The sequence below is a fragment of the Brachyhypopomus gauderio genome, chromosome 5, assembly GCF_052324685.1.
Source record: "Brachyhypopomus gauderio isolate BG-103 chromosome 5, BGAUD_0.2, whole genome shotgun sequence".
Lineage (NCBI taxonomy): Eukaryota > Metazoa > Chordata > Actinopteri > Gymnotiformes > Hypopomidae > Brachyhypopomus > Brachyhypopomus gauderio.
In genome coordinates, this window is record NC_135215.1 from 14,780,867 (window position 1) to 14,801,292 (window position 20,426).

Here is a 20,426-nt window from a genome sequence, read left to right on the forward strand (position 1 = left end):
ATCAAACTTAGTCACTTAGTGACTGCATCTTTCAACATGAGAACGTAATGGGTTATAAGGGACTGTAGTAGGAGAGAATAAGGGCAGTGTAAGGTATTAAATGTTGTTATAGTAAAGAAAAATACAGTAATTTGCCCTGGATGTGTAATTACATTTGCATGTCAAACTTGGTGGCATTAACTCCCATGTTTTATGGTATGATTGAATGAATGAACACACAGTAACCATACGGACAACAGCAGAGCCCCAGATATAGGGCACAGTAGTTTGCTCAAGGCCCATCCACATGTTCCCACACACCCTCCATCACTATCTGTGTGTTCCTGCTCAGCTGAAATGATCTCAGTTTCCGGATGACATTTTCAACTAATTGTTTAGTCCTTACCTACTCTTCACACTGTCTAGAAATCACTGAATGCCTTAAAGACCACATACTTGGTAGATACTTTTTTCAGTGGTCATTAAAAATGTACATATGGTCATCCCTAATGAAGAATGTTTCAGAGCTTTGACACATTTTCTTCTTGCAGAACCAGAGAAGAACCCTCCCACAGATGTTCTCTTAAGACCATTGTGACATTTAACTCAGACCTGTATCTTTAGTATTCTGGAGATACATTAATGACATGTTTGGCCATGTGCTGCACATTTGAAGAGCTCTATTTATTTGTTCTTTCTCAAAGTCTCATTCTACTGTGGAGTACGCATGGAATATAGCACATCCTGGCATGAGGGTAACCTTTTAGGATGTTTCAGTCAAGTATGAGAATTCCTGTTTTAAATACCAGCTTCTATTGTAAACCTCTGAACTATCATTGCTATTTGCAATACTCTTCACATTAGAAGGCCACCCCATCCCTTACTCACAACTACTTAGACTTAAGTACATTTGCAGTGAGAATGAAGATGTCTTCCAGGAACGTTCAGAGCTGTGGGTTTTCTAAGGAAGTCACAGAAGATCCCTTTGCTCATGTTTTATCTACTGTCTATTCAGAGTGGACAGACTAGATTCCTTTGATGCTTACTTATCATTTTTCAAATAAAACAGAGGCTAATATTAAACTTAACCACTTTAGACCACATTTATTTAAGAAACATCCACTCATCTTCTACAGATGAGTATGTATCATACTCAGGGAAATGTATCAACTCTGCCTCCAAAATAACTAGAACAAAAGGATGAATTATCGTCCATTCATCCCCATGCGTCACTGCAGTTGTCTCCTGTTGCAGGAGATTTTCAGACCATAAGAATGAAAAGATTTGTCATTTTCAGTTGCCATTTCCATGTAATGAATATTATGATTTAAAGGTTTTCAAATATAAACTGGTTTCTCCTTGAAATTCAGAAACACTTTGCTTGCACAGCTGGTAAAGGATCTTGAGTGCATCACTCCAATTTTGAACTCTACATCTCTACAGTTACTCACCAAGAATCTAGGGGTTTTAGGGGTTTTGGTCTAGGAATTTAGGGGTTAATTCTTCTGTAACTGATAGTCTACATTTTACAAGTGAATTGCTGGGCTGGCTAACAGTTTGGTTAAAAGAAACACTGTTTGCACTATTTAAAAGTATAACTTTCTGCACTGAAAAAACGGTCTGTTACTTTTTGCAGATCTTTATTAATGAAATGGCTAACCGCTTACATTACACCACCATTACTTCTGCTCTGCTTGGCACACTTCACCTTTAGATTACCAGTTTTCTGAAATATAGGCTACTGCCTTTCCTCTTCTGTTCTCTCCCAGTTTCCAGGTCTGACTTTCAAACTAGTCTCTACCTAGAAATTACGCGACAGTTCTGCGAGCAGGAATATCAAATCACTTGCTTTTAAACGTAGTGAATTTAGTGGACACTAGTGTTGCACGGTATACAGATACTAGAGGTCGTGCACCTCTCGAATTTTATAACTTTGCGCGCGCCGCAGCGCAATGAAAAAGTAATGTTTGCAGGGTTCATACACCTTTACAAGGTAGATTTCAAGGACTTGTACGTCACTTTCAAGGTCCATTTCAATATTTCCCAGCACGTTAAACTTAATTAAGTTAAATATTTATACATATACTCGAAATAATTCGCTTTTTAATCACATTATTTAATGGTTTATTTTCAAAACGCCCAATCTTAACTCTTCACGTTCTCTCATGTTTCGCCCTGGAATTACATTAACGTAATACAAGAGAACTGTTCAGTCAGACAGATATTTGTTGTGAAATGAAGTTCAGGCATGAAAATGGGTCAGGGGTTAAAAAGGTGAGAAGACCGGGGGACGGGGCATGTGACGTCATGGGGATACGGGGCGTTGACATGTGACGTCATGGGTATACGGCGACGGAGTGGGTGGCTGCTGGTGTACGGGGATACAGCGACAGGTGATGCCAAATATTACGGAGCCCGTAAGGTGACATCATGTAAAAAATATAATAACGCGTGGCCACGACTTACTAACGCGTGTGAACGAGATAATTAACGCGTGCGAACAAGATAATTAAGTATTACTTTATATAAAACCAGGTTTACCTTCCTTGGGCAGTCAGTTCGCGAACATCCCTGGGATCTGCTTGCTTTGCTGTGAAAAAATAAACTTTGTTGCCGCGTGTGAAAGGCGACATTAGTATCTCGTTCCCACGCGTTAGTAAGTCGTGGCCACGTGTTATTATTTTTTTTACATGATGTCACCTTACGGGCTCCGTAAAATATAGTAAAATCTATTAAAAAAATTTTTTTGACTGTCTTGTCAATGGATTCAATGTATGGAGCCTGATCCTTAAACGCGAGAGGCCGCTTTCGCCATTCCAGATGGCTCAGTCAAAACCATTACGTCTTAATGAACCAATAAATACATCAGCAGCGAAAATGAGTGTAAAAATACCAGGTTCACGTGTTTTTATTTTCTAACATGGGCTAAAGCACAGGGTAGACTCAAACTACAAGAGTTTACAACTTCATCTTCAATCTTTTCAGCCCTGGCGCGAATGTTATCCTCACCCGTCCCTGGATTCACCAGTTACAACTACAGACACACTAGAAAAAAAATCTCGTTTCTTATTTTATATCACCGTTAACTAAACGGGGTTGACGCGAACTTAATAGGTCTATCTATCTACCTATTTATCACAAGAGCTTGTGGCTCTGACAGTATTCAACGCAGTAACGGCAGTAACTTTGTTTTACCGCAAAATATGAAAACGATTGAAACCATTAATAACCAAATTAAATCCACTGGGAAATGTACGATTTGGTAAATGTAGTGGTAAATGTACGCTCTTCTGACTTGTCCCCGGTGTAGCACTAGGTCCTGCTTCTCGTCCCGCTTAGCAGTAAATGAATAACATGAATGAAGAACGTTGGTATGATTGAAACGCTATTTGGCCTCTATGATGGTTCGGGGCGGAAACTGCTGGCCACTGTGTCATTGAAATTGCCGATTTCGGAAGTGCTCTGTTTGCTTAATGAGTCAATGATAATTAAAATATATACATATAATCTCCCGACCACCCCCCCCCCCCCCCCCCCAACAAAAAACTCATCGGATCTACACGATTCACGCAGGTCACCCTTTTCAACTTCAAAACGGCGAATTTCGCCGAAAGGTGACAGATTTTCATGCCTGAAAGTTACAATTTCAAGCATTTTCAAGTACTTTAGCCTAAATTCCAGCACTTTTCAAACCTGAAACACAAAGCAACATTAAAATTCGTCAGGTAAATGTTCCTTCCCCTGTTTTTGAGGTGTGTTTCTTTATACTACCACACTACAGTCACTCACGAAAGTATAAACCTAGTTTAACACAACCAATCTGGCCAAACACCTGAAGGACCGGCACGCAAATTTGTACAAAGAATTCCAAGAGGTTGGTGATTATTCCCATTTCTAGTATTATTACAGCATACAAGATTATGTGTCCGATTATGGTATCCTACCAAATGTTTGTCATATTGGTTTAAGAGCCGTAAGTGCAACAGCATACAGGGAGAAAAAAAGAGTGATGGTACTACAACGGATCAATCATCTATGAATACTGACCTCTATGCTAATACTGAAGTTTTAGTTACTTAAAGACTTAAAGTTAAAGTAACTTAAAAGTTGTTTAAAGTATACTTAAAATACACTTTTTTCAATAGTCATTTTTTTTTGTTTATAAAAAATAAATAAAATGCTTTAAAACGGAAATGAGCATAGTATCTGACTGGTATCGAAAATGGTATCGAATTTCAATATTTTTTAAAGTATTGTATCGAAGTTGTAATTCTTAGTATCGTGACAACCTTAGTGGACACTTTTATCCAGAGCTTTGTATTCATCACAATACATCATAGATGCCAACATGGGCTTTAACGTAGTCATCAGGCCTACAGGACCTTTAACCTATAAAAGATTGAAAAAATTCTAGCTACCCTAGATGTTTCAAAATCATTGGTATTCTATGGGTTAATGGATCGACGACAAGAAAAATGAGTGAAGAAAAATAAATACCTAGGTAACATAGTTAGCTAGCTAATCTAACAAGTAAACTAAGTAAGTGGGGAAAACTGTAGCTAGTCGAACCTAGTAAGGTTAGTTGTTAGAATTATAATAGTCAAACTAGCTAAGTTAACTAGCTTGCTAGCTATCTTCAAAAAGGACCAAATATGATAATTAGCTAACCTAGTTAGCTACGATAACACCTGTAAAGTTAAAGACCACTTGAATATGGCAAACTAGAACACGAATATAGTTTAACTGAACTCGGTCAAAAGCTGGGTTAAGTTAACTTACCTTGTTCAGAGACCTTGTTCTGTGTCATTTTTTTGGGAGTTGGTCCCAATGAAGCGTTGGTGATTTTCTTCTCTTTCAGCGTTAAAGTATTAACGTTAAACTTGTAGTTCTTTACTTTGCTCTTCATTCTTGCTCTACCATTAACGCTCAATTCTCGAGTTTTTCTGTATGTGACTAGCGACAATGAATCACTAATTCCCAACTTTGTTTTAAATTTCTGCCCTGACCTTTTATCAGGTTTTACGTTTATGATTTTGCTTGGGGGTAATTGAGAGAAACATCGCGAAACATTAACAGAACTCTCTTTAGTAGACATTAAAATAGATTTTGTAGACGCTAAGGGTGTTAACAAGTTAGCTAGCAGGTTAGAATGTGAGCGAGCTGCTCGCGCGTGACGCTGGAGAAAATGGATAATTGCCTACATTCATTAGATAGCGTTACCTAATCAAACGTCCACGAATAGCACTGCTGAATGCTACCACACGGATGTGCTGTTGCACCTGGCTCATAGATGGACGTTTCTGTCACGCGTTTGCCTAAAATCATAGGGTTAACTATTACAGCTCCCTTAGTGGATGAGAAACTAGGCATATTAGTGCATGCATTTGTCTTAGCAAATAGTACGCCTTCATGTAGCCTAGTGCAGTTACAATGTATAGAACAGTCACTTAAATCAGGTTCCAGTGACAAGAAATTCTGGAAGTGTGTGCATGCAAGTAAATTTCATCAGGCTGTATTGTATCTATTCTGCAGCACACCCTAGTCGATCTAAATATATATCTGACCTCATGTGAACCACAGTCAGAAACCACATATACCAGTGCCTACCTGGGACTTGGGTCTCACACAGACAAACCATATATTCCATTATTTAATTTAGATCATTTTCACATTTGAAAAATACATTACAGCAGATCTTGATATTAAGTTTATTCATTCAACAATTCACAATACAAATACTTAAAAATTAAGCATACTGTTATAAATAGCTGGCAAATAATTAAAACATAGGACTCAACTATAACAGCACATTTATGACTAACCCAACTATAAAATGATGCTTTGTTTTACATAATTCCATATGGTGGTAAAATATAAAAAATCTAAACTTATAAATGGCATAGCAAAAAATTATACCTCTTATAAAAATCTATTGATAAATACAACCTTCTGATACAGTTATAAACTATGTAAATTTAAATTATCAGTTACACAGAATAATCTGATATTTTTCTTATCCTTCTGTAGACATGAAGCACAATAATATGATTAATAAAACTTAGAACTCCAATAGGTATACTGTTGATAACTATGTTCAAAATGACAAAAGTTTAACATTCCAATTCAAAATAACAATACATGTTTAATACATTTCTCTATTTACAATGATTTTAATCACAGTAGCATGAAATTAAGTAGGAAAATATGTGAATACACAAAAGTAAAAATAACATTTTTTTACACATATATTAGTGGTATTATTAGTATACAAAAATGGAAAAAAATGTTATGACGTAGAAATTATATTGAGGGACAATTGAAATTTCCTCAGGTCTGCAAGCCACTGAATAATTATATATCAGAGATTTTTATGAAGAGAAAATCATATTGCACATAACTCCAGGTTATTTTGCAAGATTTATCACATTCAAGTCTGAAAGTCTGGGTGTAGGCTTCTGAGCATAGGCAAGGCCACAGTAAAACAGCCAGTATCTCTGTTTGCTCACCTTCAAAACAAGAAAGTTATTATTCTAAGAGCTTGGAAGGAGTTACATAAAACACAAGTGTAATCTGAACGAAGCCAAGACCAAACCAGCTTTATCTTAATTGTAGGTCATGCATACTTAGCAAAAATGAGCCTTTCTGCCATTCAGGATTATATTTAACAATTAACATTATTGATAATTGACTATGGAACATTCCTAATTGTGATACAAGGTGCATCCTATCCAGAACCTTATTTACAGTGATTTTAATTTTATTTCTATAAGTAACAAGGGAAGTAATGTACCGTTTTCGATAGTGAGAATAGGCTGGTTTTATACATTTTTTTTTTTTTTTTACAAGTGCCACACATGTCAATGTTTTCCTCATCATGCTTGATTCAGTGTTTACTCCTCAAATATCTGCAATCATATATAAAGCTTAATTAAAAAGTATATTAACTTTTCCATTTTCATGTTTGACTTATAACCAGATCTCTTAGTAACAAAGGTACAAAATCTATACCCAACAAGTGAAAAAATGAGGTATCGCAAAAAGACTTTCCATTCGTGAAAAAAATGTGCCTAAATGACTTGAAAAACAATATATAGAAAAGTAGTGCATATGTTCATGTTAATGATAAAATAACCATCTAGAAAACACAGTACAAAAATCAGCAGACCACGTATAAAATAATATTTGTTTCTCTGTGACAGAAAATTCTTTGAAATGTCTTCAGCTACCACAATGCTCAATCCAATGGGGGGGAAAAATCATGCAATAAAACACCATCAGTACAACACACTGTAATTCTCATTAGTACTACAATATTAAGTTAGCTTTTAGCACATTTTCCCTGACAAGTGAGCAAATGTTACTGCCATAACCATCACAAGAATTATGTTTTTTTGTTTTTGTTTTTTAATCAAACCAAATGAACACTTATTCACCCTATTTTCTCTCAACAACAATAATTTCCAGGATTCACAGAGGTCAAGACATTTATTATCTCTAAGGCTTATCTTTGGTTCGCCTGTCTAAAGAAAAGAAAAAAAAACTGAAAAAGAAAAACTGTGGAGCAGGCAATACAAGATGAAGTCACAGACAACCTTACTGCTCACCGCACCACGATCATCCTTGAGTCTGGGTCATCAGGCTGCGTCCTGTGTAGCATGTGGCCATAATCTTAGGTCGTTATGTTGAAGTGGCCATAACTGCAAGTGAATGCAGTGAGTACAAATAAAATGCATATTTCTACAGATTCTGCTTTTTTTTTGTAGACGTGGCAGTTAGCAAAAGCGTAACCATCATCAATAATGGCTCCCATAATAGGCCAAGCTATTCCATCTAACCTTGCTAATGTTCATAAAATAGCCTTTCAAAAATCAGCATTTTGTTAGTTATACAGTAGGTTTGGTCTCCTGCTAGTAAGGTCCAAGTATGTTTTGCTAGAACTACCTGCATTAATGTCTTCATGCAACTATGTGAGTTCAGTGTCTGAAAACTAGTCATCACCATTTGCATGTACAGTGAAATGTGCATCTTTAATGAGTCTGCTGCTTTTCTCCATGTAGTCAACTAGTGCATTCTGACCACATCCTAAATGTGATGCATCACAACACAAATGTGAGGCCTCATTAGTAGTACAATAAAAAATAAAACAGCATTTCAGAGTCAAGTCAGGCTAAACATCTATATAAATCTAAAGCATTCAAGTTTTCATGCGCACCAACTTAGATTTTAAACAAAAAACCCCCCTGGGGAATACATCGTTTTTTTCTTTTATCATCAGATTGCAACAAATTAAAAACTTAGAATAAATTAAAGGTATACTTAAAAAAAGAACTCTAAATAAAAAGGAACCAGCAAAAATGGAAAAGTGCATGTATGCAAGTTCTGCAAGCGTTGGCCCACGGCTCCCCCGCTGGGGTCAGTTCCAGCGGAAGGCGATGTGGCGTGGCCGGTCTCCGCCCTCCTTCACCAGGGGCTTGTGGAACTCCCGCCCAGCTCGCGAATGGATGGCTGCCCAGCAGTATTCACAGTAGTACTGCAGACAGGTGACGTTGGCACAGAAGAAGGGCGCAAACTTCCCCCCGCAGCGCGTGCCCTGACATTCGTCACACAGCTGGTCGTCCAGGACGTATGGCTTCACTTCCACCTGGACGGAGACAACATGACTGTGATGCGAAAGACAAATGACGGATGGCCACTTGAATAATAACTGGTCCGTGCAGAGGAAATAAAGAACCTCCCCCACCTTTCCTTCATAACAGAGAGGGGGAAAAAAAAGACTGATGCAGATGACCTGGGACTGAATGAAGAGCAGACTCTGAGCACCACCCCCCACTCCCACCCTGGCCACACCCCACCTTCACCCACCCGTTTATCGATCTCGCCATGCTGCAGCTGCACAAAGCGAGCGCTGATGGCTGCGATGTAGCTCTGCTGGTTGGAGAAGGCCACACGGCCAGCCCCCTTGGGATACTTCAGCTCAGGGTCAGTATCAATGCCAGCATAGCACACTCCTCCATACAGCCTGTCCATGATCATTGCCAGCTCCACTGCCATTTGAGAGAGAGCGAGAGAGAGAGAAAGAGCGAGAGAGAGAGAGAAAGAGCGAGAGAGAGAGAGAAAGAGCGAGAGAGAGAAAGAGCGAGAGAGAGAGAGAAAGAGCGAGAGAGAGAGAGAAAGAGCGAGAGAGAGAGAGAGAGAGAGAGACACACAGACAGTCAAAAACAAACCAGGACAGCACGAAAGGGACATTTCTGTCCCAGGGGACACATATAACTGGTGACTGCAGTACTGAGTATAGGATAAAAGCTATTATGTCCTAGCTTACATTTTCTAGCATGACCACCATGTCATGCATCAGGAGTGAATAGTCAGTGAATGAATAGTAACTGAATGAATAGTAACTACTGAAATATTTCATTAACTAAAAGCACCATTGTCTCAAATGAGATTTCAAACTTCTACAACATTTACTGTGTTGTGAGAAAGTGAAATGTGTGCTTCTAACATAATACTGCATAGAAGGAGTGATCTCCAACAGGGTTACATTGTGCAGAGAATGAGACAGCAAAAAGGATTGCTGTACTGGTGTGATCCAGTATATTTTCATAGCAACATTCAGTAAAGAACATTGCACATTTAAGCTCATATCACTTTGCATCATTTTACTGGTCAGACTTAGCTGATGCATAGTGATGCATTGTTGTTGGTCATAAGACTGAAAGCCAAAATTTGTACCAGCTCGAAGAGGTCGTGGAACTCCCCCAACAAAGATGGTCTTCCTGGGGTCAAGGGGCTGTGAGCCATCCATTACAAAATCACTGTCGTTTAGATTCCATGGACGGATTTGGACCTAAGAATACACAAAGCCAGCCATATTCTAGGCATCTGCTACAAATGGCAACATTCTGAATAATTCACTTTATGGATTTCAGTCAAACTTAATATGCTGCCTACGAGGTGGTCTCACCCTCCAGTTTATTTAAGATCATGCTTAATACCTTTTGAAATCGGGGACCATTTAAACACCTGCTGGCGCCTCATATTGTCTGTAGTTTTTCCCATTGCATCTCACGGCACCACCAACCCACATGCATGCAAATGGAGCATAGCGCATGCAAGAGTCCAGGGCTGCTGCCTCAGGTTTATATTTAACAGCACCTATTTTGAGACGGCGGCACCGTTGCAGAGCCGTCGCCTCCCTCCGCCTCGATGTGCACGGAAGGTTAAAAATACTGGTTGAGGTGCACAAGGTGCAGTGGGTGGGCAAAGCTCACGGGCTTGTCTTTGATGGTGGGGCTGGACACACACAAGTACAGCTTCCCCTCCTCCTCCATGCACGCATCGATCAGGGCCTGGACCGAGCTCTCTTCTTGGAACAGAAGGAACGCATATCCTGCAGATGAAGGACATGTTTGAAGATGCTCCATCCTACCATTCATAGTGTTCTAGATATTCTGATGGAAGGTTATGCAGGATGAAATCATGGCAGAAACACTTCAACCAATCAAAACAAAAAAAACCCCCACACTCGCATTAGTAGAAACATCAACCTCTATTTGGATTAAAGTCATATAGATTTTGTGACAACATGGACCATGTTAAAAATACATGGTATAAGTGGGAAGGGAAATGATGCCAGAAGAAATGGTTGTTAGTAGAGCAAATCTACAGAGCAGTGGTCCAGACGTCATAGCGCCCTCTCTCCATGGTCATGCCATGACAACTCACCTACACCGACTTAATGCCATGGATTTTCTTGGGGGGAAAATTGGAAACCTGTATTAAATTCATGAGACCCTGCAAAATCTTTTAGCTCAACACTTTTTTTTTCTCCTCTGCTCAGAGGGCTAAACCTATCACTTTTGCTATTCTTTGAGTGTGTATTTTATGCCTCAGCAATAGCCTGTTTTTCACTGATTTGGGTTGGAATTTGTACTGAACCTGCAAGAAATCCTATGAATAACGTATAACATGTATTTATGTAAATATTAGTCATTGAATGTTTTTGAGTAGTCGAAAGGTTTCATCCAAAAGAAGATTTAATTTTCAAAAATGTATCTTCACTAATTTATTTTCTTACAACCACATAGTAGTAAAGTTATTTTGTACAGCATAAAAATGTGCCACAGACCTTTCTAAATATTGTTTTAGAACTGAAAAACACCACTCTAAGATATTGGAAGAAGATTTTTTCCAATTTCAATGAAACCATTTTTTTGGGTTAATTTTCATTGCTGAGAATTAAGACATCATATTGCTCCATCATTTAATCATTTTCTGTAAATTACCATTTGTTACACTCGTAATTGTGGACAAGTACTGGTAATGTAAACAAGGACAAGTACATTGTAAATTGTGGACAAGTACATAAAGTACTGGTAATGCAAAAAACAAAAAACCAAACACTGTGGAATTATCTGTCAAGTTGGAACAGCCACTTCCCAACTTTAATAGTTCTTTGATGGTTCCAAACTTGAAAAATGAACTTTAGTGTAGTGATGGTTTCCCTCTTCTTGTGGGCTCTTTCCAATAGATCAAGGTTCCATGATCTGTCACATCAATCTGCTTAATGATAAATGAATTTGAATTGCACGCTTTAATATACTATTGGGAATGCAGCAATCTATTCTGCAATAAACCCAAACCTGTTTCAGGTGGGATGGGCCCAGACTTGCTTAATTGGCTTCCAATGCTTCTAGTTGATGTGAGAAATCAGTTTAGCTGTACCAATTTAACTACAAGCTGTAACTTGTTAATTTCTTGACCCTATGAAAAACAGGCTTAGTAGGCATCACAGAGAAAACCCCAAATTCAAACATTTACATTACATACATGTAATATTACAGCTAGTAAAAGTTATGAAAAACTATTTTCCATAAATTATTAAATGATGGACCCATATAACATCTTCAATTCCTTTACAAATCAACAATGAATATTAACACCTTCTTATAAAATGTATCACTTTTTGGGTTTTTGGAACCAAAGCTACATTTAGCAAGATGTGTAGTACTCAGTTTTGATGTAGTACCAAATAACTTCTCGATTTGGTAGTAATCTACACATAAAAACAAAATCTGCAGGCAAGGATCCATTGAAAATCTACATTTCTGAAAATTAAACATTCTTCATTTGGATAAAATTATTTGTTTATTAATTTGATTACTCTAAAACAGTCAAAAAAATATTTACATGATTACGTGTCTCAAATTATCTTTAGGGCTTCTTGGATGTCCAATACAAATTCCAACCCAAACCAGTGCATTAGTGATTCAAATTAACTCAGATAACTCGAAAAGCTGAGTAGAAGTACAGGACTTTGCAGGGTCTCATGAATTTAATACAGGGGTTTGCACTGATTTTCAAGAAAATCCATGACATGCAGTAGGAGATCTAGGTAAGCTGGCATGGAACATCTCTGGGGAGAGCTGAATGACAACTGTAGATGTGCTCTACTAACCATTTCTTCTGGCATCATTTCCTTTCCTTCCTTCTTATACCATATATTCGAACAGCCATGACATGAACTGGGAGGGCTAGGTGACTTGGCATGGAATGACCCCTCAAGCAACTTGAGTGCTCAACTTTGAATATATCTATTGTAAAATATATACAGTACTTCCATAAATACTGTAAATGCACAATTGCTTCAAAGTTGCAATTTTAAATTAAAGCAAGCATCTAACCACTCTTCATTCTTCAAGAGTACTGTTGGCTGCATCACTTACGACATGCGCAACCAGCAGAAAACATCTAGCTTTTAGCTCATTCTGTGCCAATAACTATCTATGGCTCCATTTACTTCAGTACATGTTTGTAGATCAGGATTTGTAGATCAGAACACTTTGCGTAGCGGAAATGAGAGGAGTAATATTTGGGGGGCACAAGAAGCACTGAACCAGAGGGTTTGAATCACATGTAAATTTGCTCTTAAAAATATATACCAGTATAACTTGCTCACTAATATAAATATTTCAGTCCATATGTACAGCAAAGCAGAGTATCAACAACCTTTGTCTAACCTTTTGGTGGGAAGTAGGACTTGCTTTCTGCTTTGTGGGGCCAATCTACAAACAAATGTCCAAACCGACGGAAACTACCGGTGATCTCATCTGAAACGAGATGCAGTTCACACAATACAAATAAACGTTTGGTCCTGCATATCGAGAAGGAAAACAGGAATGAAAGGAAAACTGAAGAAAGCATGAAGATTAAATCCTGCCTCGAGGGCCTGAAATGACACAGTTGATTGTATGAAAAGCTCAAGAGAATCATCACCATCCACGAAACCACAGTGAGTCTGTGAAACATGGGCAGCAGGCCTGTGGGCCCCTGAAACTACAGTGAGCCAGTGTTCAAACACGCACCTTCGTCTATATCGGGAGGTAGTCCGCCGACAAAGACCTTGCGGGAGTAGCGCTCAATGCGCTCTCCGTTCTGGTGTGGGAAGCAGTGTGGGGAACCCAGGCCGCCGAGCCCCTCAGACCTTTCGTCTTCACCGAATCCACGCTCGTCCTCCATGGGGAACAGAGAGGAGTGACCTAGTGCAGGCACAAGTGTGTGTACACGTATACACACACACACACACACACACACACAACCTTGTTTTTCTTCTCCCTTCACATCCTAAAGCAGCAAACAACCATAGACCAAAGCGTCACGTACAGGGAAAGATGGACGAACACACAGTATGAAGCATTACCTCTACGTCTCCCATAGTTCCTTGCTGCATACAAAGAAACAAAGAATACAATTCAGCACTTTACGGTCACAGTCATCAACCATAAATGCATTTTTAATGTAATGCAGTAATAGATGATGTTCATGTACATGGTAGAAGAGATCCCAGACAAAACAGAACACGTACTGTTTCCAGACAGTGAACCATCTCCACCTGGATGGGAAAAGCCGAAACGACCTACACCAGAAGGAAAACAAGCCCCCTAAGCTTTTCATGCAGAAACATGTTCAGAATTAAGTTGATACAGGTCTGTTAAAGGTGCAATACATGTTCAAAATGACAAAATTATGTTGTTTATCAAAGTTTTATGATTTAATTATGACATTCTAAGAAGATGTGACCATTAGAGAATATAATACATTTTCAGATTAAATAGAAAGATTAAGCAGACAGGAGGAAAAAAATAGTTTAATCAGGAATTAGCACAATAGCCTGTGTGATGGCTGCTTTCTCTTTCCTGGCCTAGATTAACCATCTAATCCAGGAGGTTCCGATTCAGCTAACAAAACTTGGACAATTTAACAATGACAACTATTTTTGCTATTAGATTACTATAATATTAGGAGATTTAAGACCCTACATGTATTTAGGACATCTAATGTTTTCTTACAAGAATATTTAGCAGTTCAATCGCCATTCTTATATACTCTGCATATTTTTGCAAACAGTGACTATACATATTGGTTGGCCTCTAATCACAAATTCTTTAGGCATGCATGTAACAAAAGGAGCAAATGTAGGTGAAAAGGGGGGGATTTATTAATTATTTGTGAAGGATCACAAACAAAGACCAACATGAACACAGCTCAGGTTAAGGGCTGAAGGGCATCAGGATTTCATATCTCGTAACCCGCCACAACCGTGAAGGTCCAACACAGATACTCTTCCAGGAAAACCTGACTGTCATCATGCTCCATTATTAATGAAGAGCAAAAACTGTGGCCCAAGACTCAGTGTATACCAAATATACACCTCGTATAGCTTTCCTTGTTGTGTCATGTCATTGCTGTAAGATGCTCTCACTGGAAAAGTCACGTGACAGGGAATTTATTTGTGTATTGGCAATATCATCACCTGTATTGTCCAAAGGCAAAATGGCTTCAGTGTGTTGTGCAGTTATGAAGTGAGTGAACACTAGGACAACGTGCAGAAATGTATCAGTTCCGGTAAATTTCCTCTGCAAATTCTACATTCAGCAGAAAGCAGATAAGAAAAATTGTAGTTCAGAAGAAAAGGAAAGAACTGCTACAATGAGAACAAAAATGGGGAAGTAGAAAACATTTGTATGCCTGTACAGTCAAATGTCTCAAACTGTCACTATCCACTGAATCTAGCACTTCTAAATGTAGAACTCCATGATAAATGTTAGTTAGCCACTCATATCAACTATACTACTATCACCACATGTCAAGAGGGCTCAAATTAACATAAAACAAACATTGTCTCACGCCAAATATCAAAAGGGACTTATAACGTCAAAACATGCAAAACATTACAGCACAGAATGCATAGTGCAAAGGGTGCGGGAAGAATCGACATGCCGTAACTAATTCAGTAAGACAACCATGAGGACAATCAAAGCAAACGCAACCTGAGGAGAATATCACAGAGTCTGTAATAACACAGAATGACTGAACAAAAAGGCACCTTTTTGTGTTATCACCTGCTAACATGCATCATCAAACTCCTCCCACACCTCCTCTCAACGCCAAATAACATACCCACCAAAATAATTTCATGGACAGGTAATGGGATGAATGGTACACCTGTGGATGAGAATGTACCTTTCAAAGAATCCTGTTCAGCTCTCATAATGTCAATCAGGGAGTTCTCCAGGGAATGCATGCTGAAGCCATCAAAGGAGCGACTCCGCTCCTGTCATGGGCCCAGGAAGAACTATAGTTAGACTTTTTCGGGCTCAACCCCCTTCCTGTTTCATTTCTACACATTTCCAGTTTATCAAGAATGGAGCACGAGGACTATGACACCTGTTCCCTGAAAGTTCAGAGTTTGGGAAGATTAAACTGGAGGAAAATCAGCAAAATCTTCAAAGTCTTTCACAATCTGTGACTCAGTTAACCTATGGAAAAGCCAGTGAGCATAAAAACAGTATTTTGAATAGATGATCTTTGGGAAACGAGTTTTTAAGGAAGGACAGTGATCACACTTCACATGACCGTTGTGCTCTTCCCGTTAACCATAAACGGCAAACAGAATGGAAAAGAAGGTTGTTAAATGTCTAATACAAGCCAGTCTCAACACTTTCAACAACAAATACCTTGCATATTTCCATAAGACAAACTATTGCCAGACACTTCCTAATTCTAATCAACTGTTTATTCATACAACAAGCTCTAATAAGGGGGTGAAAAACAGGAGATCTGTTCTTGGAATTTAATTGTAAAGCGACCTTGGGCATCTTGAAAGGTGCTATATAAAATTGAACATTCATTCATTCATTAGGCTAGAGGCAGCAAAGAGGGGAGGGATGACCATGCATATGAAACAATAGTGTTTGTTTTCAAAGCCACCACTAGGTTCAAATGAGAACGCAATACGAGTAACCATAAATGAAGCACAATGCAGTAATATATTAACCAGTCAGTAATAGGAGCACAAGTAACATTTTACCCCCAAAGCACTAACATGAACATTTACTTTTCTTAGCAAGTTACTTCATGTTTTAAAGTGTATTTAAACAACAAAAGGAATTTTAAATCAACTCTGTGCAGAAAAGAAATAAATTGTGAGATTAGCCTGTTTCAAATGAAGTCCCTCATCCACTGTAGGAACCAATCACTGAAGCATGATAGGTGGTGGAAGAAAAATGAATACTGTCTGTGACTGACCTTAGAAAAGTCCCTGGTGTTTTTCCCTTCCTGAAGTCTGGAATTACAGATAATCATGCTATCCTGAGCCATTAATGGAACCAGACATTTGTTCATTCCCATTTCCCTTTAGCTGTATGACTTATACCACAATACACTGATTTTGACTCACTCCTCCATGTCTTTTTAGAAGACACTAACCTTTCCAAAGTGTAGTGGCAGAGGGACATCTGGGCTTTGATCTAATGCATTCATCAAACTAGACTGTGGCAGTGCCCATCAGTCATATCAGGCCTGGCCAAAGAGAATAAATGACTAACTGTTGCACTCACACACACACACTCTAGATACTTAGTGACACATCCAAAGTAATTAACTTCATCCACATGAAAATAAGTTATTTACTTTCTCTAGCCATTATACATCCTTCTCACCCCATTAACCACAGATGAAAACAAGAGACTCTGGGCCCTTTACCTGAAAAGGGAAGATGCTCTCATTGCGGTTGAGGTTATCCTCTATCCAAGGTTTAGGGTTGAAGCTGGAGTTGTTGCGGGAATACTTCTGTGATGGAGTCTGGTTGTTTGGGAAGGATTTCTTCAATGGCGAAATGGAGTTGAGCGGAGTTACGCCCCCATTTAGGCCCCGTCTGTACTCCCCCCGGCCTTGAGAGCAACCCCAGCCACCATAACCTCCACCTGGGCTCCAAGAGCTGGAGGAAGGGGTGGAGCCTGGGCTCTGGTAGTTGCCCCAAGGGGAAGCTGGCTTATTGAGATTATTCCCTAAATGAGGGAGCTGGTTAAAAGCAGAGCTGCGGTGGCTGAAGGGCGGAGGATTTGGGCTGGCGGTGGACCTGCGGTGCTGTTGGTGCTGGTTGTGGGGATGCTGAAAGTGGGGGTGAGGGGGAGGTGCGGGGGCAGGGGGGGCGTGCTGGGACAGTGGTCCAATCTGGTGGGAAAAGCCACCTCCGAACGCCGGGCTGGTGTGGTGGGAGAAGTTCTGGAACAGCAGGGGTGGTGGAGTATTGGTGGTAGCCGCCGCAGCAGCAGCCTGGCTGAAGAACCCCACCTCCTCCATCACACTGGAGGGGTTGGAGGGGAGAGCAGAGGACCAGCTGCTGAAGCCAGGCAGAGAGGAGGAGGAGTTGTTGCTGGACTGCACCAGAGGCCCGATGGCTGCAGTCTCCTGATAGTCGAACCCAGTCAGCACAGGGGATTCGAGACGCAGGCCTTCCTTTCCGCCGCCGTTCTCCACGGTACCCTTCTCCAGCTGGATATCTTCTGGCACGGGGTTCTCCAGATCAGACAGAATGCCTGCCGATTCTTGGTGGCCTTGTGGGGAGAGGGGTTGCTTGTCCTGGCCTTCGTGGTCGTCCTGTTGCTGTAGCTGGGCCTTGGCTTTCTCGGGCTCAAGGATCTCATCTTGCATGTTAGAATGGGCCGTCACAGTGGGGAAAAGCCAAGCAGACCCAGCATTTCCAGCACTGCTTGGAGTGTTGCTGTTAATGAAAGCAGGGGGACTTGGAGGAGCCGTCTGCTGATGCACCGGATGCTGAAGGTGTGGGTGAATTCTTACGGGGAAAACGGATTTGTTAGTGGCGTTGTTTTTAACAAGGACTCCAAAGCTGTAATCCCCCATTTAGGTAGCCTAATCTTTTCACTTGCTGTTAATCCCCTCAATTTCCTTGAATACCTTGAAGAAGAAAAACATTTCACCCATCACAGACCTAATCAATTAATCAATTCAATGTCAAGCCCTTCATACACCCATTTTAAAAATCACCCTTTGATCACATCTTTCATTATCAGCAGCATCAGACCACAAATCACGAATCATGTTTTAAAAATCACTTGTCTGTAGAAACCATCTGCTATGTTCCCTGATGTAATCATTACACACAAACGCTCAATGCATCTGAGAACGTGCAGGCGATGGGCGCTAAAGGGAGTTAACCGGTTGACCGAAATTCCATCGACGGCATTTTAGGCTAAATGAGCACGTAATTAAGTCAAAATGTTGATATCACGCAAAAAAGGCTTAACGATGGGCCACCTTACCAAACACCTCAGAATGTCAGATTTAAAAAATAATAAAGGAATCAAACGCTCGCGTGTGCAACGCTCATGGCGTGATCTCAAATCTTTGGAGAAAATGGAATCGACGTACCGATTTTTCGTCTTTTTTCACCAATGACCTCCTCGGTCTCGACCATTTAAATACAGGAAAATGCTGCTGACGCCTCCCTTCGCTCTCAGCTGCTCCTTATGGTCTATAGCCTACTGTCACAATTACGTTGAAGTGTTTCAGGCACGGAATAGCTCTCCGCAGCGCAACTAAACGCCTTGAGGTGAATGTCTAGACACGTTACCTTATATCCAGCGATGAAGTACTTTGGATATCTCGGTGTAACTACAGTGACACTGAAGACGATGGTCAGCCTTCGTGTTCTGGTTGCTTGATGACAGTGCATCACCTTCAGTCAGTTAAGAGAGAATACATACGTGCCATGGTCTATTTGCGGTATGATATCAATTTACACGTCGCGTACTTGTTCTGTCGTTGTCATAGTTTTGTCATACTGCTCAATAAAATTATATTTTCCACCGTTTCCTAGCGGTGGGCAGGTTGTACATGCTAACTATACGCGTGACCGAGCAACCAGTCTTACCGTACTTCCGGCTTTAACCCCGCCTCTTTCGTGTGGTACCTCTCCCAGTTTTACATATGAGTGCCATGTAATTGGTCAACAGTGTTCAAACCACACCCATTTTGGATAATTTATAAAAAGCGTCAGATTAATGAATAAAATGACACTATAATCCGTGTATAAGCACTGGTTTAGACTAATAAACCTATGAATGTAAAACTCAAACCGCCAAACATACAGTCATATGTATATAAAATTCTGCATTATATATTGACCTCGCTTTCATGTGAATATCCACTTATATAAAGATTATTGATCACAAACTAGAATGGAACTAGAACTAATTAGTTAGCCAATGAGTTAGCATGCGTTGTCAGAGCTGCTCTAAAATATTTTCTTTGGTAGTCCTTTAAGGAAAAGAAAGACTAAATTTGACGTGTTCTATGTACTGAGAAATATAAATTTTTAAAAGATATGTACTGAGGCTGCTTTCAGTCAGAGTCTGTATTCAGTGCGGGTTCTTTTCATCTCATCCCGTGTTCTTTCCCCTCTGTATGTATGGCTCTTTGACTTCAGCCTGTCTGCATTCACTACACTCTCTGTGAACAGTGCATATCTATTTAATGATGGTTTCGGAGACTCTGAGAATGGTGTGTAGGACCACTCTGGTGTGCTCTGCTGCCTGAAATCTCATTAAAGTAAGCTGCTGCTATTTGTGGCCTGTAATCGAGCTTTAGCACTTGATTGTTCGTGTCTGGGCCAGATCAAAATCGTCCTGTTTCTCTGCAGTATTGAGTCGGGGGGGGGTTTGTAGTTGCATCACACAGCTGGTGACATAGACAGAATACAAAACTACCTTTCACAGGTGTGCTGACTCACTTAGACATTGACTGCATATAACCTGTATTTGCCTGTAACTTGTACAGTGACCAGAGATTGGTTGCCTTTACACTTGGAAAAACCTGAATAGATTCTTTACTCATTTGACACAGATAATTTGACATATGCCTTTTGACCTTTACCCTCATCTACCTCAGCATTTTTGCTTTAAGCACATATGTCATCAAGCACTGAAATTTTTGACTTATGGCTATGCCAAATGTGTTACAAGCAGAAATGTCTATATAAAAACTATAATACTATATAAAGAATATATTTCCTATATCTTTATGCAGATTGTTATAAACTATAATGAGAAATGTTGCATTGCTGTACCTTTTAGTCTCTTGGACAT

At 39.7% G+C, this 20,426-nt stretch overlaps 2 protein-coding genes across 11 annotated transcripts in view; both read right to left on the bottom strand.

Moving 5' to 3' along the window:
• LOC143513841 (kinesin-like protein KIF3A) overlaps positions 1–5,354 on the bottom strand; it is a 58,099-nt gene extending 52,745 nt beyond the window's left edge. The window contains exon 1 of one of the 4 annotated variants that reach the window (XR_013130684.1): positions 4,759–5,344. The gene's annotated coding sequence lies outside the window, so the exon portion shown is untranslated. Of the gene's footprint in view, positions 1–4,758 lie in introns of all 4 variants that reach the window. The other 3 variants (XR_013130685.1, XR_013130683.1, XM_077004547.1) reach the window with 3 other exon arrangements.
• Positions 5,355–5,673: 319 nt separating this feature from the next.
• cpeb4a (cytoplasmic polyadenylation element binding protein 4a) lies at positions 5,674–19,364 on the bottom strand. 7 transcript variants are annotated; one of them, XM_077005933.1, is made up of 12 exons: positions 18,914–19,361; positions 18,712–18,821; positions 17,023–18,237; positions 15,502–15,592; positions 13,844–13,894; positions 13,679–13,702; positions 13,344–13,517; positions 12,999–13,088; positions 10,251–10,369; positions 9,712–9,826; positions 8,842–9,023; positions 5,674–8,620 (listed from the first exon to the last, which is right to left on the bottom strand). In XM_077005933.1, exons 3-12 carry the CDS (start codon positions 18,181–18,183, stop codon positions 8,393–8,395), a joined length of 2,235 nt encoding a protein of 744 aa, XP_076862048.1. In that variant the 5' UTR covers positions 18,184–18,237; positions 18,712–18,821; positions 18,914–19,361; the 3' UTR covers positions 5,674–8,392. The 7 variants fall into 7 exon arrangements, with proteins under 7 accessions (XP_076862048.1, XP_076862047.1, XP_076862052.1 ...); XM_077005932.1 differs by having other exon boundaries at positions 18,712–18,824; XM_077005937.1 differs by lacking the exons at positions 18,712–18,821; positions 18,914–19,361 and adding exons at positions 16,567–16,603; positions 16,747–16,839 and having other exon boundaries at positions 17,023–17,161.
• Positions 19,365–20,426: the final 1,062 nt, after the last annotated feature.

Bases quoted from the DNA above. Each gene is read 5' to 3' on its own strand.
- cpeb4a (XM_077005931.1), bottom strand. From the start codon at position 18,183: ATGGGGGATTACAGCTTTGGAGTCCTTGTTAAAAACAACGCCACTAAC. The intron at 13,089-13,343 runs GTGCGTGTTTGA...ATCTCGTTTCAG, and splicing joins ACCTCCCGATATAGACGAAG to ATGAGATCACCGGTAGTTTC. The intron at 9,827-10,250 runs GTGAGCTTTGCC...GTGTATTCTTAG, and splicing joins CCACCATCAAAGACAAGCCC to GTCCAAATCCGTCCATGGAA.